We start from the raw sequence: 14,330 nt of genomic DNA, 5'->3' as shown, positions 1-14,330 counted from the left end.
AAATCAATTATTCTCGAAATTGAAATTGACGTTTTTCTGACAGCTCGCCAAAAATGTTTTGAAGCGTGTCTAATTTCATTGTCAACGTTAGTCCTTGCCGTGCTCTTTTCTCTCTTCCCTGCTCGCTGCTCGTTTTGCTGGATTTCCTATCCCGCCATGGTCCCCAAAGGCTCTTTAAAAGAGCTGCTACTCGACTTAAAGAGTGGGGGGGAGGGGCGGCCCACACTGCATTCGGGGGAGTCCTAATGAAGCACGCACAGAATGCCCAGAAACCCCAAAAATGTCAGGAGATATGCCATCGGGGCGACAATCGGAGCACAGACTTGAATGGGCTGCACTCCGTAACAGAGAAGGGGAATATGATTTCTGAATAGCACTTCTCGCAGATGGGGCTGGAAATCATTCGGGGATAGACGGATTTTCTGTATTTTCTGTACGTCAAGATAAAAGTTTATGTTTTTCTTATGTTTTGGGGATTAAAGGAATGATAATTCTCGAAGCAAAATTGGGGTTCAGATACACAAAAATAAAGAAGTACTGGTAACTAGAAAGATTTTCTAATCTCAGAAATAAACAGGGGATTTGTGTCTCTTTTTCTACGAATTTCGTGTATAAATTAAATTCTTTAAATCTGAAAACTTGTGTCAATGCAACTGCATATATGTACATGCTTGTAGAGGATTGCAGGCAGGCACACACACACAGGCAGGCTCTTATCCGATATGTACGACTGTGCCTTTGGTTGCGGGAGGATACTATGTCTCGAAATATTTCACGGTGGGGCACTTGTGCGTGTCGCTGACTGACAATACCTTCCAGTGGTTCTGTCTGCCTGTCTGTGTGTGTGTCGGCGTGTGTTTGTTCCTGTTAGAGTGTCCTCTTCCGCCTCGACTCTTCTTTCCCCCGCCCCCTGGCCAAGTGCATGGCTATGTGTGTGTGCGTGTGTGTGTGTGTGCAGTGCACTTTTATGTCGCTGACGCACGGCTAATCTTTGGCCTACGGGCGCACTAAAGCCAACAACGGGCCAATGGACAGCGCAGACACCGGACAACGGATACAACAGAAAACCCCGGCAAACACTCCGAACAGTGTACCGAGCCCCCACTCCATCCCCCCCCACCCCTCCCCCCTCCACGCTCTACTGCGTCCCCTTACTCACCTGAACGATGTCGCCTTGATCATGACCGGATGCTGTGAATGTCAAGTGACAGAGGAACGGCAATTTATTCCACTGTGGCGTTGGCACTTTTATGGCATAGGTGCGTCCAATATCCCCGTAATATGTACGATTGCACACTGTCATCGTGCACAGACCGAGAGAGAGAGAGAGAGAGAGAGGAGATATATATATGGTTTTATGTAGACAGAGCCTTCTCGATAGGGCCCCAGCTGTCATGATTTACTCACCCGAACAATGTTTGGGCTCGTCGCTGCCATCGGCACAGTCGCTGCGTCCATCGCAGTATTTGTCCAGAGGAACGCAAATGTTGCCACTGTTCCCGCTGCCCTTGCAGGAGAACTCCGAGACGCGGCACGCAAGACCGAGAGTGGCCAACAGGAGCAGCGGCAGCAGCACCGCGGGCAGCAGCAGTTGCAGCTGCCACGCCGAGCTCCGCATCGGATGGTGGCAGTGTTGTTTGTGGCGTCTCCCCATGCTGGGCAAACCTGCAACGGAGGCGAAAGCGAGGCGATGAATGGAGATTAGTTGAGTCAACAAATTGTCAGGTGATGTGCAGGAATCAAAGGGCTCCAGTCAACTGGAAAATGAGATGGCGGCTCAGTGTGTGACCGTCAGGTGACCCAGATGAGTGCGTTCCTTAGACTCTGCATTGGCAAATAGATTGAGGGAGATAGCTCTCGGTTATCCTTTGCATATCGTTAAAGTAACTGGGCTTCCTTCTAATGCTTCTTAAACTCATTCGTTCATTTCTCTCCCTAAATGTACAAGACTCTTCGTGTATTTCCTCCACCATGTGGGTCCCGTTTCCAAAACCAAAAACATTTCCAACATCATCTGCAAACTCCTCGACATTCCCCTAATTTCTCAATTCCCTGGTAACCTCACAACTTTCTCATTTTTTATCTCTTGGAACTGCCTTCGGCTTCGTCTTCGTCCTCGTCTTCCCCTTTGCCGTCGCCCCATTCTCTAACTAATTATTTTAGCTTTCAGCTTTCGGAATAAGTATTTCCCGTTGGCCACTTGTAAGTTTCGAGAACAAAGGGGGAGAGCAGGAGGGGAAGTCAGACCCCAAGCAGCAGACGGCAGTGTCCCCAAAGCAGGGGCTAAGTATATGAAAGTGTCCCGGCTGGCATTATCTTCATTCCTTAACCCTCGCTGAAAGACGACACACACACATGGCAAGTGTTCCGTTCCACTCAGGGGAGGGAAGGACACAATTATAGCACAAGTCGAGCGGGAAACATATTGACAGGACGAACCCACAGGGGGATTCCCCTTCACAGCACAGCACAGCAGAGCACAGCATAGCAGAGCACAGCACGGATGGAGCGAGAGAGCGGGAGAGCGGGAGAGATAAAACGGGAATGGGAAGCCAAGCGTTATGAGTGTTTTCCCGCTAGACACGCGTCGGTCCTGCGCTGTCTCCCTGCCACATTATTATGCTTTATTTCCGTGTGCCCTCGCTTGCTCGCCTACTCGCCTGCTTTACTTTTATTAAAAATGTCGTCAAATCTACATATAGAAAGAAGTCCGGGGGAATTCCGCCTAAGACGCTGTCTCAGCATGTTGTCTTGGACTTTTCTCTGCCCTTTTAGTTCTTCCCCAAAGCCGTTCTTCCTTCTGGCCTGGTCCTGGGCCCGGGCCTGGTCCTGGTCTGAAGTGTTTACAACACTTCCGGCATATAATGGAAAACAAAAGGCTTAAAAGGGGATACACAAAGGATTTGAGCAATCAAGTGCGCTTCTGAGAGCGCAGACCGATAACAGTTTTCTTTTTCCTTTTTCCATTTTTATTTTTTTTCTTTTGCTGCCACTGCCACTGCCTCTGCATCTTTTACCCTCCTCATTTTTTTCACCTGCCATTAACTTGGACGAGGCTCAATGATGATGGCGACAAGGGGAAAGGGCGAGAGAGAGCCGACAGTTTGTTTCAAAGTCATAACAATGCCGAGTTTTCAATATACGAAGGATCCCGATCCCACACGTATGAGTCATAAACTTCTCCCCCGAGTGTGTCACTGTGTGAGTGTGTGTGTGTGTGTGGCCAGACCAGGCCAGGGCGAAAAAAGGCATAAAACTTCAAGTAGTTACGTCCAAATGTCTGCACGGTTTTAGCCAGCTCTACAGCAACAACAGTAAAAGCCAAAAGGGTGGAAAGTGCGAGAGAGAAATGGCGTTCGAGGGTTTTGCCTCTGCTGCCTTTTATGTCTAAAGTTTCACTTGAACATGGGGCAAAAAATACATTTAAATTCTATGGGGAATGCAATGCTGGCACCTATGGTGCAAAAGGATCCCCGGCTAACGGAATTTTAATTTTAAACTCCACTGGATGTTGGCGAAAAATATCATCAAATCAAAAACTATCTCCACCCACCCCCAGAAACTAGAGCCAAAGTTAATTCAATGCCATCGCTCAATGTGCCTGGTTGATTGAGCTTAAGATTCCAGTTGCACTCGAGCAGGCAGGAAGGATAATAGTAGCTCCAACTAAGGATGGCGTCCAAGGATAATCGCTGGCAACACAAGCACCCGCTCAGGTTCAGGAAAAACATGGAAATGGCTTGTAAGCTATCCCCTGACCACATGCCAGCAAAAAAGGAAGAAAGAAAGCTAAAGAAGGAAGAGGAGGCCAAACAACAAAGGGAGAAGCACCAGAGGCACCACCAAACGGAGCAAAAGAAACATTGGACGAGAGAGAGAAGCTTCCAGGAAGAATGGCGGCCATGTACGCCAAGTAATTTTATACAAAAATCTCCTCCATTTCCATTTCATTGTTGGCTCTCGTTGATCCTCTCCTGCTACTAAGGCTGCTTCCTGGCAGTTAGCTACTTCAATGCTCCATTGGCATTCCCATTCCCATTCGCATTTCCGTTTCCATGGCCATTTTCCACGACATAGTTTTCCCCGCACATCCCAAAGATTGTCGTGATTCGAAGGTCTTTCATTACATTTATGGCCACAGAGGCAGACCAGACCAAAGGCAGCAGGAGCCGGAGCAGCAGCCTTTGCCTGAGCTAATCCAATCAATGCACTCTCATGCCTCGACACAATCAAATTCTAGTTACAATTTGAAGTCTCCTCACACACACACATGCAGACGCACGCACTCACACCCAAGCAATTAGAAAGAGAGAGAGACATAGAGAGAGAGAAGGAAACGGAAACTACATATGGAACTACCATGAGGCAGGGCCACTGACATGGAGAGGACATGACAGGACATGAAGGACAGGCTGGGTAAAAATTTGCCACAATTGACAATGAATTTATGCGATGCTTATGAAAGGCTTACGGGGTAAGTCGCTTTTACCGAATGACAGAGTTCCCCTTCACCCTCTGGAACGAGAGAGACAGCAGGAGAAGACGGTAGAGCGACAGAGACAGCTATAGGTGATGACTGGCACACAGGGAGACAATGGCAGTGACGCAGGCGATGACAATGTTCCTGGTCCTGGGTCCTGGCCCTTCTCTGAAACCTCGTAAATAAAGCGCATCTAGGCCAAAAAAAAAGCGAATCTAATGTTGGGAGCTGCTCAGAGGAAGCAGAGGAGAAGACGAGAAGACCTCCATCAAAGAGGAGAGAAAAAATGGAAATTCTTTTGCTGGTAAAAATTACTCTAAAAATGATGCTGCAAATGAGAACATTTGTATTTTTTCCATTTCCCTGGAAATGAAACAATTTTTGCAAAAAAACAGAAATAAAAAACCAAACAGGAAGAAAAAACAATAATAATATTTATAATTAAATTAAGAAGGAACAGCACTTGTGTGTGGGCGGAGGGGGAGGACTACAGGCCAAAGGCGAGGCGCCTCCAATGGCCAGAAGGCGTCAGAAATTAGCATAACAAAGCCATTAGGCGAGAGGGGCACAGAGGAGCCGCAGTGGATTGTGATTTCAAAGGCGAAATCCAGAGTGGAAGCGGTGGTAATGACAGAGGCACAAGGCACAAGGCCGGGAGACGGAGACCAGAAGAACACTGGGGGGCTGGAGGGGTTGGAGTGCGGGTTCGTGGGAAAACGCTGCTGGGCAACGGCGGAAAAACGCCAACACAAACACAAACACAAACAGACTACGAATGTCATCCGCAGAGCAGGAGCAGGCTACACATAGGGAAAATGGGAAAGCACACAATGAAAGCAGACTCCCAAAATAACACAAAATAGCCCTCAAGACATGTTAAATTTATGCTAAACCTTAAGTCTACTAAAATGATCTGTTTAATGCTTGCTGCAAATGATTTTTCACTTTAATTTCATTTTTCATGCGGTCTTATTTTTCTTCCAGTGTAGCTCTTTGCTGGTTGCCATTTTTTTTCTCTTCTGCTTTTCCGCTGTCTACGTGGGAAGCTACTTTTTGAGTAATGGCCAAGATTACGCCTGCAATGTAAGGGAGAGGGTGTGGTGGACAGCAGAGGAGTGGAGACGAGAGGAGAGGAGAGCAGGGCATAGGAGGATTGAGACGAGGTCCTGCCGCTTGTCTTTGCACAATTTAAAGTTGGTGTCACGCATCACGCTTCGGTCTAATGAGTCTCGTTTCTCCTCTCGTTTTCGCTCAGCATCGTCGCATCGTGGCATCGTGGCATGGTCTCAGTGCGGCAACGTTGCAACGTGATTTGGCCAACGCGGAACTCAATCAAGCTGCGGCCCCCAGAGGGAGACGGGCAGAGGGCACGCCCTCTGATGTATTGCGGCGGAGACAATGCGGCGTATGAGCAATATATAATTGGGAATTGGCTGGAACTGAATTAATCAGAGGAGACAAAATAAACGAACATTTCATTGTCATCATTGAAGATAGCGCATTGGATGATGGCCTTGGATTCAAGATATATGGCCATAATCAGCACTATCTTTGGCCATTTGTCTTGCACTATGTTCCACTTGCCTGCACAGAAATTTAATCAAGTTTCCTTTCGCATTTTACACCCAAAGTCATTTGCCCTATGATATGACTTATTTGCCACATACTCGCCACCTCCCTAGCCCTTAACTATTTCTCGTGCTGGCGGGAAATACCAAGAGTCATGACCATTAAAGTTGGCAACACATAAAACTGACGGAGTGCCACCATCCAGCAGTTCTGCGAGTTTTTGCCACATTAAAAATGTAAACTTAATTTTAAAGCCAAGGCGGAGGGACCTCTGGGAGCACCAGGATCTCCTCCTGCGTGTGTAGTGGAGTGGAGTGTGCGGGGAATTTTTAGTTGCGAGTCGGAATTGGTAGTGGTAGTGGCAGTTCTCATGGTAGTGGTAGTGGCAGTGGCAGTGGGGAGAAGGCAGCAGTCTCATACAACTATAATGCCGAATCCCGGACGGTTCTTTCTCTGAGAAAACATTTCGCATAAAATGCCAAATGCTTTTGGTTCTGTAAGCATGTGTATGGGGGGAGGGGCAAGAGGCGAGGGGCGTGGGGCTCCGCTCGTAAAGCAAACGATTGTGTAGCCCAAGCTACATACAACACTGACAACAATGTAGGGACCGCGCGCCGTCGTGGACCGTTTTTATGCCCAGCGAAAGCCGTAAAAAGGCCGCTCCGCTGACTCTACGCCAGAAAGCCGAACAAATTGCATATGAGCATTTTGCATTTTCAATTTAAATTTTTCGCGCTCACTTCGCCAGGAATCCGGAAAAGAAGCAAAAGATACAAGCAGCTGGGCGGTAAAGGGTGCAAATTGAAATTCACGCTATCTCTGCATATCATTTCTCGGCCAGAACAACCCAAGAGGCCAATGAACTTTCCCTGGGAGATAAGGAGCAGCTAATGCTGCTGCATGCTTTGGCCTGGGCCGAAAATAAAGGAGAAGAAAACTTGAGGTGGGTTCAAGGACTGGCCACAGACAACGCCACACCGAACGGCGATTGCCTCCAGGGCCGGGGACTAGACTGCAGATTTCTTTGCGAGTACTTTTTTCTTTTCATTTTCTTCCATTTTCTTTTCTTTGCTTCGGTCCGGCATAATGAGGCACACGCCAACACACTCTAACACCCACATATCACGCATACGCCCCGTCAGACATTCAGTGAAGGAAAAGCTCTAAGAAAGGAGTGGACTTTGCGATACTCTCTAAGGAGAAAATACACATTTAAACAGCCACATATCTACTGGTGATACCTTGGCAAATCGACATCTAAATTCTGGTACAACAGAAAAGAATTACTGGCATGCAGATGACGAGAGGGAGCTTCCATGTTCTGCCACGGGATCCCCTACCTTTTATCAGCTAAATACACCACAAAGATAACTAGGGATAGATATAGAGATGTTTAAGAGGCAGATAGAGATGGAAATGGCGCTGCTGCTGGTGTTGGTGCTGGTGTTGGTGCTGGGGCGATGCCCAGGCTTTTGCGTTTAATCTTATGAATCTTTGAACATACTTTAGCACTTTGACACTTTTGCCCATCGGCGGCGTTAGCGTTGGCGTTGGCGGTGGCAGTGTCAGGCCATGGCAAACAGTTTTCGGTCGGCTTTTTAGACTCTGTCGCAGGAGGAGCAGCAGCAGCAGCAGGAGTAGCAGCAGAGTGCCATTAGAGTACAAGAAGAAGGCACGAGGCATGAGGCATGAGGCATGAGTGGCAAGGGGTAAGGGGTAAGGAGAAGGAGGGTTTTACCATCCTACGTGTGGCGGCTTTACCAGTGTCTTAGATTAATGGCAGTTGGTGGCTGAAACGTTGCTTTTAGGTGTTGTGTGTGCGAATAGAGTCGACGTGCCTGAGTGCCCTCCTAAAGAGGCTACATTCCGTAGTTGTGTCTCTATTCGATAACATACATGAATATGTATATGTGTATCGGGATATATTTAAAGCATTGACCCCAGAACATGGCCAAAGATAAAGTTGTATCTCAAAGTTGTATCCAATTGCAAATAGGGGTTTATTTGAAAACTAAGAAATCCCCAATTGAGTATTAACAGAATTAAGCATTTATTTTGCAGCATTAGGACTCTCCTCATAAATAATTCAGGCCAATATTGAAACTTTAAGCTTGTATTCCATGATATTCCATGATATTTAATTTATTTAAATATCCACAATGTCATCCACATACAAATAAATTTCAAATTAAATAAAAATAAAGCCGTAAACACGTTGAAAGAATGTTTGTTGGGGATTTAATCGTAGTTGTTGGTGTTGTTATTGTTGTTGTTGTTGTTTGTGGGGGAAAGTTGGTTCTTTTCATTTTATTTTGCGGTGCAACTAAATAGAAAATGAAGAATTTATAGAAATTCAAATGCAATGCCGGGCCTTAACGCAAAGCAGGCTTAAATACAGGGTCAGAACGGGAAAAGAGATACAAACTGGGAAAGACTGAACCGGAATTGTGGAAAGCGAAGGAACGGGACGGGAAGGGAAGGGAAGGGAAGGCAGAGAAGTGGAGGGATATTCAGACGGAGAGCTATCAATGGCAGCAGTTGCTACAAAATGCCAAATTTGCATATAAAGTAAAATTGAAAATGCCACTGGGAATGGTTAAGGAAGCAGAAGAAGCTCCCAAAACCAAACCAAGCCCGGAAAAAATAGAAAGAAAACACCCAAAAAGCCGACAAATGCAGTTCTTGACTTCAGTGCAGGCCAATGCCATTTTCTGTCTACTCTTCTACGGTTTCCTTAACCTTTTTCCCCCACACCACTATTCCTCTCTCTCTTCTCCTGCGTTTCTCTTAAAAATATTTACATTGATTTGCTTGGCTCTGGTTTGCCTCCCTTCCACTTGCCACAGTGTTGAAATATAAATTGCAGGCACTTTATATTTGATAGGCAGACTTGCGGAAATACGCGTCACGTACAGAGTGTGGCAGGGGCTGGTGGCAGGGGCTGGTGGCAGTGGCTGGTGGCAGGGCCAGCGATAGGCAGAATCAGAAGCCACAAATCACAAGACCCACAGTGATCTAATCCTCTCCGGCACACTAGAGATGGCAATTCGCTTTTTCGACTTTCTGGCTGGCTGGTGGCTTCTCATCGCGGGATGTATATATTTGAATTTTTGAGATATCTTTTGTTCATGTTCACACCTTATTCCATCAGTAAAAGGCAAGCTCTTAGGTCCAGTTCCACTAAAGATGAGCAGATTTCTACTGCGGATGCAGGCAACCGCTAATTTGAGAGTGTTTCCCATCTCTAAGGCCCATGCCGCCGTGAACTATTTTCTCGTTTCTGTCTTTTTTGTAGGTTTTGGTTACGCTACCAGGTAAACGCTGCCCGGGAGAATCCTCCTGGCCACGGGGCCTAACTGATACAAATTTGTTACACGTACAGCTGGAGGGTAAACGAAGGACAGGGATGGCTCTGCCAGGATATCCCGGTACAGGAGAGTACGTGTGTTCGTTAGCCTAAAATCCGCGTTGGCTGTACAGCCACCATCCCTGCCGCCTCTGGTCTGTCCTCCAGCCTCCAGAATGGTGGTTGTTGTTGCTGCTGCTGCTGCGCCAGGGCTAAAAACTAATTCGAAATTCATGGGCTCGATTTGCATTTTTGATTACTTGGAATACACTCTAGTCGTCGCCACACTACGCACACTACTTCGGGATGTGGATGTGGATAAGGATAGGAACAGTAGGGATCGCAGGGATAGCAGGGCTCCAAATACGAATAACTAAACTAGTTGGAGCCGCTTTCATTGTCTTGGCCTGCCCCGCAAGGAGCCCCAAAAACTAGGCGAAAAAGGCTACAGGATATATGAGTACAGAATACGTACACGTACATAAATACATGAAGGTTTTTGGCCATAGTGTAGGTCTGTGGCGCAAAGGTGTGATATTTATATTTATGAAAGGAAAATTGTGCGGCTTTGGGGACTTGGGGACAATGTTTGGGGTTTGTGGCATCGGGTTGGTGGGGGAGGGGGAGGGATATTTTTCGTTAGTTTTAAGTAATTGGGCGCCGTTTTATGGCACACAAAACAGGTGCAGGGGCGACAGGTGCGCCTTTGGGGGAGGCGCATAAATATTAAAATAAAAATAAAATTATAATGTATGCGTTATGGTTTAATTGCTTGCAGTAAAACGTGTCTCTCTGTCTCCTTCTCTATATACATATATATATATATATATATATATATATTTATACATACATATGTGTATGTATGTACCTGCCCCTTGAGTGCTGCATTTTTGTGGCTTTAATTAAAAGCGCACGTGTATATCCGATGGGAAAGCACTTTATACAACAAAAAACTGAAATAAAAATCTAGAGAATGTGTCTGCCATGACACAAAGACTGGTGATTGTACGAATATCAGAGACCTAATGGAATTTAATGGCTGATTTATATGAAAGTTCCTCAAATTCTTTTCTAGCTCTTATTAAATGTTCCCATATCACCCATAGACCGCCATCCGCTTTCAAAGATTCCTCCTTATTTTCCAGCCGCATTCGCATTCGCCCAAAATCCAGCGCCACTCCGCCAACTAATGGTTACAGCCCCATTTGTAGTCATTTACCTCTTTGCCGAGGCGGCTCTGCCTTCATTAGGCCACTCCACAAGTCCCCTACAATTTCATTGCACAACAACATGAAAATGTGCTAATTTGTTTAGTCAGCGGCACTTTCCAAACTGCACTAATGCTGACAAATAACTATAATAATGGCAGTAGTAGGAACAGCCATTCCATTCCGAGAGCTGCGACAAAACTTTCAAATATGTTAAGCCTGCCACTGAATCTACCTCTGGAGCGGACCCTACCTCTGCCGTGGGGTCGGGTCTGGTGTCCCATTGTCATTGCCTTTGATGGCGTTGATTGTCTACGTGTTTGCGTGTTGGCCCGACATTAGGGCCGGAGACGGGAAGGACACCGCCGCCAAACGACTTAATTAGTCAAAAAATTTCAACAATGTTTTGCGCCTGAATATTCAGGATGTTCTATATATATGTATTCACGTATCTTAGAGAGAGATGTTCGCCTCAGAGAAAGGAGGAAAGGGGAACAAGCGAACAAGCCTGTTCCCCCCCAAAAAAAATGTCGTCTCAATTTGCGGCGACGCCTGGGACAATAAATTACATTAGCCACATTAACTTTTTTCCCTCTTGATTTTTGATTATGCGGCTGTCTCTTTCTCTGTGTCTGTACGACAGAGGGGGCGAGGAGTGGGGGTTCCATCCTTTTTACGTGGATGTATGTGTGCACACGTGCCTGCGCAAATAATCGACCATGTTTCCTAATCAATGACCCTTATCACCCTGTCATTGGTGGCTTTAATTAAAGTTCAAACTGTCAGACAGCAGCGCCAGAATCGAGGCGAACGTAAATTGAATTTTAATGTATTGTCCATATACGTATACGTAATATCTATCCGCTAGTAGCGCTTGCCAAACGATTTTGCCCCGTCTTTAATGCAATCAATATGGAGGACGAGAGCACGGCTCGACGAAACTTATCCCACATTTCTGCAAGTCGAGCCGTAAGCTCTGAAGCAGCCACTTGACAAGCTGCCGCAGGGGGGATTGCCAACGGTGGAGAAGCAGGAGCAGGAGCAGCGGCAGCGGTAGGAGAAGGAGTAGAGAAAGAGTGCTGGGAAATAAAAGCGAAAGGCGACGTCCTCAATTTCTCAATTTTTTGTCTTCTGGTTTTTTGTTGTCCTCGTACTCGAACTCGTATTCTGTGGCCTAGTTTTTTCGGGGCGTGCAATCAAGGCGGTATTGGCGCGTATTAGAAAATGCAATTTCTCATCAGCGAAAACGGGAGAAAGTGTCAGAGAGAAAGGCGGATGGAGAGTCGGTAATTGGGCGATGGTATTCAAAGGGGAGAAGCCATTTCGAATGGGGTTCTTTTTACTGGAGGCGATGCTGAAATTGTTTGTGATCCACACACATCTATGCTTATAAAATTTCAATAGAAAGCACATGCCTCATCCAGCTTCTTGTCCGGCAATTGTTTATTAACTATTTGCTTGTTTGATTGGGGCTTCCATTTTTTTTGGGGGCTGGTTCGTGTTTATTGTGATATCTCTGGTATTTATTGGCACTTGATGTCCTGTCCTGTCCGGTCCTGTGCTTCGTGTCACGTATTCTCTGTGGTAGCTTCAAGCACATGTGCTCCGATACGTTTTGTGGAATTTTATCTTGGCAATTTATTTGTCCTTTATGCAAATCAAATAACACACTAAAAAATATTGTTTCAATTTTGCTTTGTCAGTGGATTTCATAGGCGATAGAGGGGGCTTTCGAGCGTTTCCAATTGAAACGCTTTTGGCAAAATATTTATACATAAATTCCCATTGATTATTTTGTTTTTTTTTTTAGCGTGAACTCTGTCTGGTTCTTTAATTAATTGATTGCATTTTTGTGACAGCAAATAGATAACAGTCCGCTGTAATCAAACAAAAGCCAAACGAGGGTTTGATTGCAAAATGGGTTTTCAATTTCATTTTACTCTCTCAATTTATGGTTAATTAGGAATGTCAATAAAATTACGAGTACATTCACTCGAAACATCGAAAACAAAAAAAAACTGAGAGCTGAAAACTGAAACTTCTGGGGGCTATAAAACAAATTCTGTGACAAGCGAAAACATTCAAGAATCTTTTGATTTCTCATTTCTCATACTAGAATATATGCAAGAAAACTTTCAAATTAGCTGCACAGCAAAATGGCAACAAGAGCAAAAAAACGCTATGAAAATGCAAGGCACAAAAAGCAATTGCCTTGGCCAAGAAAATTCGTTTCCCAACTTTTCCCCAGACAGAAAGACAGGGAGACAGGGTGGCAGAAAGAGAGGGGGCGAAAGAGGCGCTGGGGCGCTGTCATGTGTGTGAGCAAAATATTGCAATCTGCAAGAAAATGTTTAAGAGCAGTCGAAATATTTTCCCGTTTCCCGTTTCCCATTTCGCATTTCGCATTTGTTTGTGGCTCCTGCTCCTCTGGCAAACATTTTTCCGACGATGCATTCACAGACGAGTACGAGGACGAGGACGAGGACTAGTACGAGAGTATGCAAAGTGAAACTAAATGGCGTGTAACAAGCTCTCTGAGCAAGAAAAACAATAAACTTTGCTGGAGGTTTCCTCGAAATATGAAGAGACTGCAAAATAAATTGAAAACATATTAAAGACTGGCGCCAAAGCTGATCAAATTGATGCCTGGCCTGTGGGACGTCGGCCAAAACCGAAGCCGTTCCCCCAGAAATTCTACGAAACTTATAAACTTTGACAACAACAGCCACAGAGCATCGGATTGGGAATGGGAATCGGAATCGGAATGGGACTCCGTCTCTGTCTCCGTCTCAGTCTCCTTCTCCTTCTGCGAATAAAGTGAAATAGAAAAGCTGGGAAATGAAATGGCATGTGAGTCGAGTCGACACTGCGGCCAGGGGCTCGGCAGTCCGGCATGGACTTGCATTTCTCCGGATCACGCAAACAGAGCGCATCGGACACGTCCCCATAAGAAGGGGGAGCGGGAATACGGGCCATAGTTCGAGTATGTGGCTATAGCAGGGGGCGTGGCTGTGCGAGTATAACAGCAAACAACAGCACTCTTGGGCCTGCCAATGGCACAGTTCAATTTCGCTTTAGACGGGAGAACACAACAATAAAAGAAAAGAAACGAAACGAAACGAAAAGAAACGAAAAGGATGGCTAAGAAAAATGAAACTTGTATGAACAAGTTGTCATCGATTTAATCAGGGTAGGGTCTTACATATACAATACTTTGACAGATTGTTTTTGCTGTAGGGATAATTGTGGGGCATCTGAGCATCGTAGAGCATTTAAGGCAGCATCAATCGAGGGATAGTTCCAGTAAAAACTGATGTATCTGAAAAATCAGACAAAATGGCAGTTGTATCTTCTGCCTAGAGCTAAACCATTGCACAAAGATACAAATTGTCAAACAACAGAGACCAAGAGAACATCTAAAGTTGTCTTTGGCCTGAGGACCTGCCCATAGAAGTTCGAAAGAAAGCCATTCTCTATTTCTGATGTCTCTCTCGCAGAGGCAACAATTTCATGCATCCGTTTCGGGGCGGGGGGGCGGTGGGCGGGGACACCCTTTCCGCAGCAAGAGAAAGAGACGTCCAAATGAAATACGCTCCTAATTAGTGGCGACCCTGTGCCCATTTTTTCACAAAGAGCCAACAAAACGAGAAATTTAATTATTTATGAAAACATGAAAAGCAAGCGCCGCTGCCGCTGCCACTGCCACTGCCGCTGCCACTGCCGCAGC

General features: G+C 45.8%; 1 protein-coding gene across 4 annotated transcripts in view; it reads right to left on the bottom strand.

The window, feature by feature from the left end:
* LOC4812408 (uncharacterized) overlaps nt 1-14,330 on the bottom strand; it is a 100,918-nt gene that overhangs the window by 42,789 nt on the left and 43,799 nt on the right. For all 4 annotated transcript variants that reach the window (XR_004470001.1, XM_001352907.4, XM_033382964.1 and 1 more), the window contains 2 exons: nt 1,408-1,665; nt 1,160-1,296 (listed from right to left, as the gene is read on the bottom strand). Coding sequence is in view for 3 of the 4 variants with exons in the window: in XM_001352907.4 (XP_001352943.4) it covers nt 1,160-1,296; nt 1,408-1,665 (395 nt within the window). In the remaining variant the exon portion in view is untranslated. The remainder of the gene's footprint in view (nt 1-1,159; nt 1,297-1,407; nt 1,666-14,330) is intronic.

This window comes from Drosophila pseudoobscura, chromosome X (assembly GCF_009870125.1).
Source record: "Drosophila pseudoobscura strain MV-25-SWS-2005 chromosome X, UCI_Dpse_MV25, whole genome shotgun sequence".
NCBI classification, from domain to species: domain Eukaryota; kingdom Metazoa; phylum Arthropoda; class Insecta; order Diptera; family Drosophilidae; genus Drosophila; species Drosophila pseudoobscura.
Note: the sequence above shows the minus strand (reverse complement) of the source record. Positions and strands in the feature narration are given on the sequence as shown.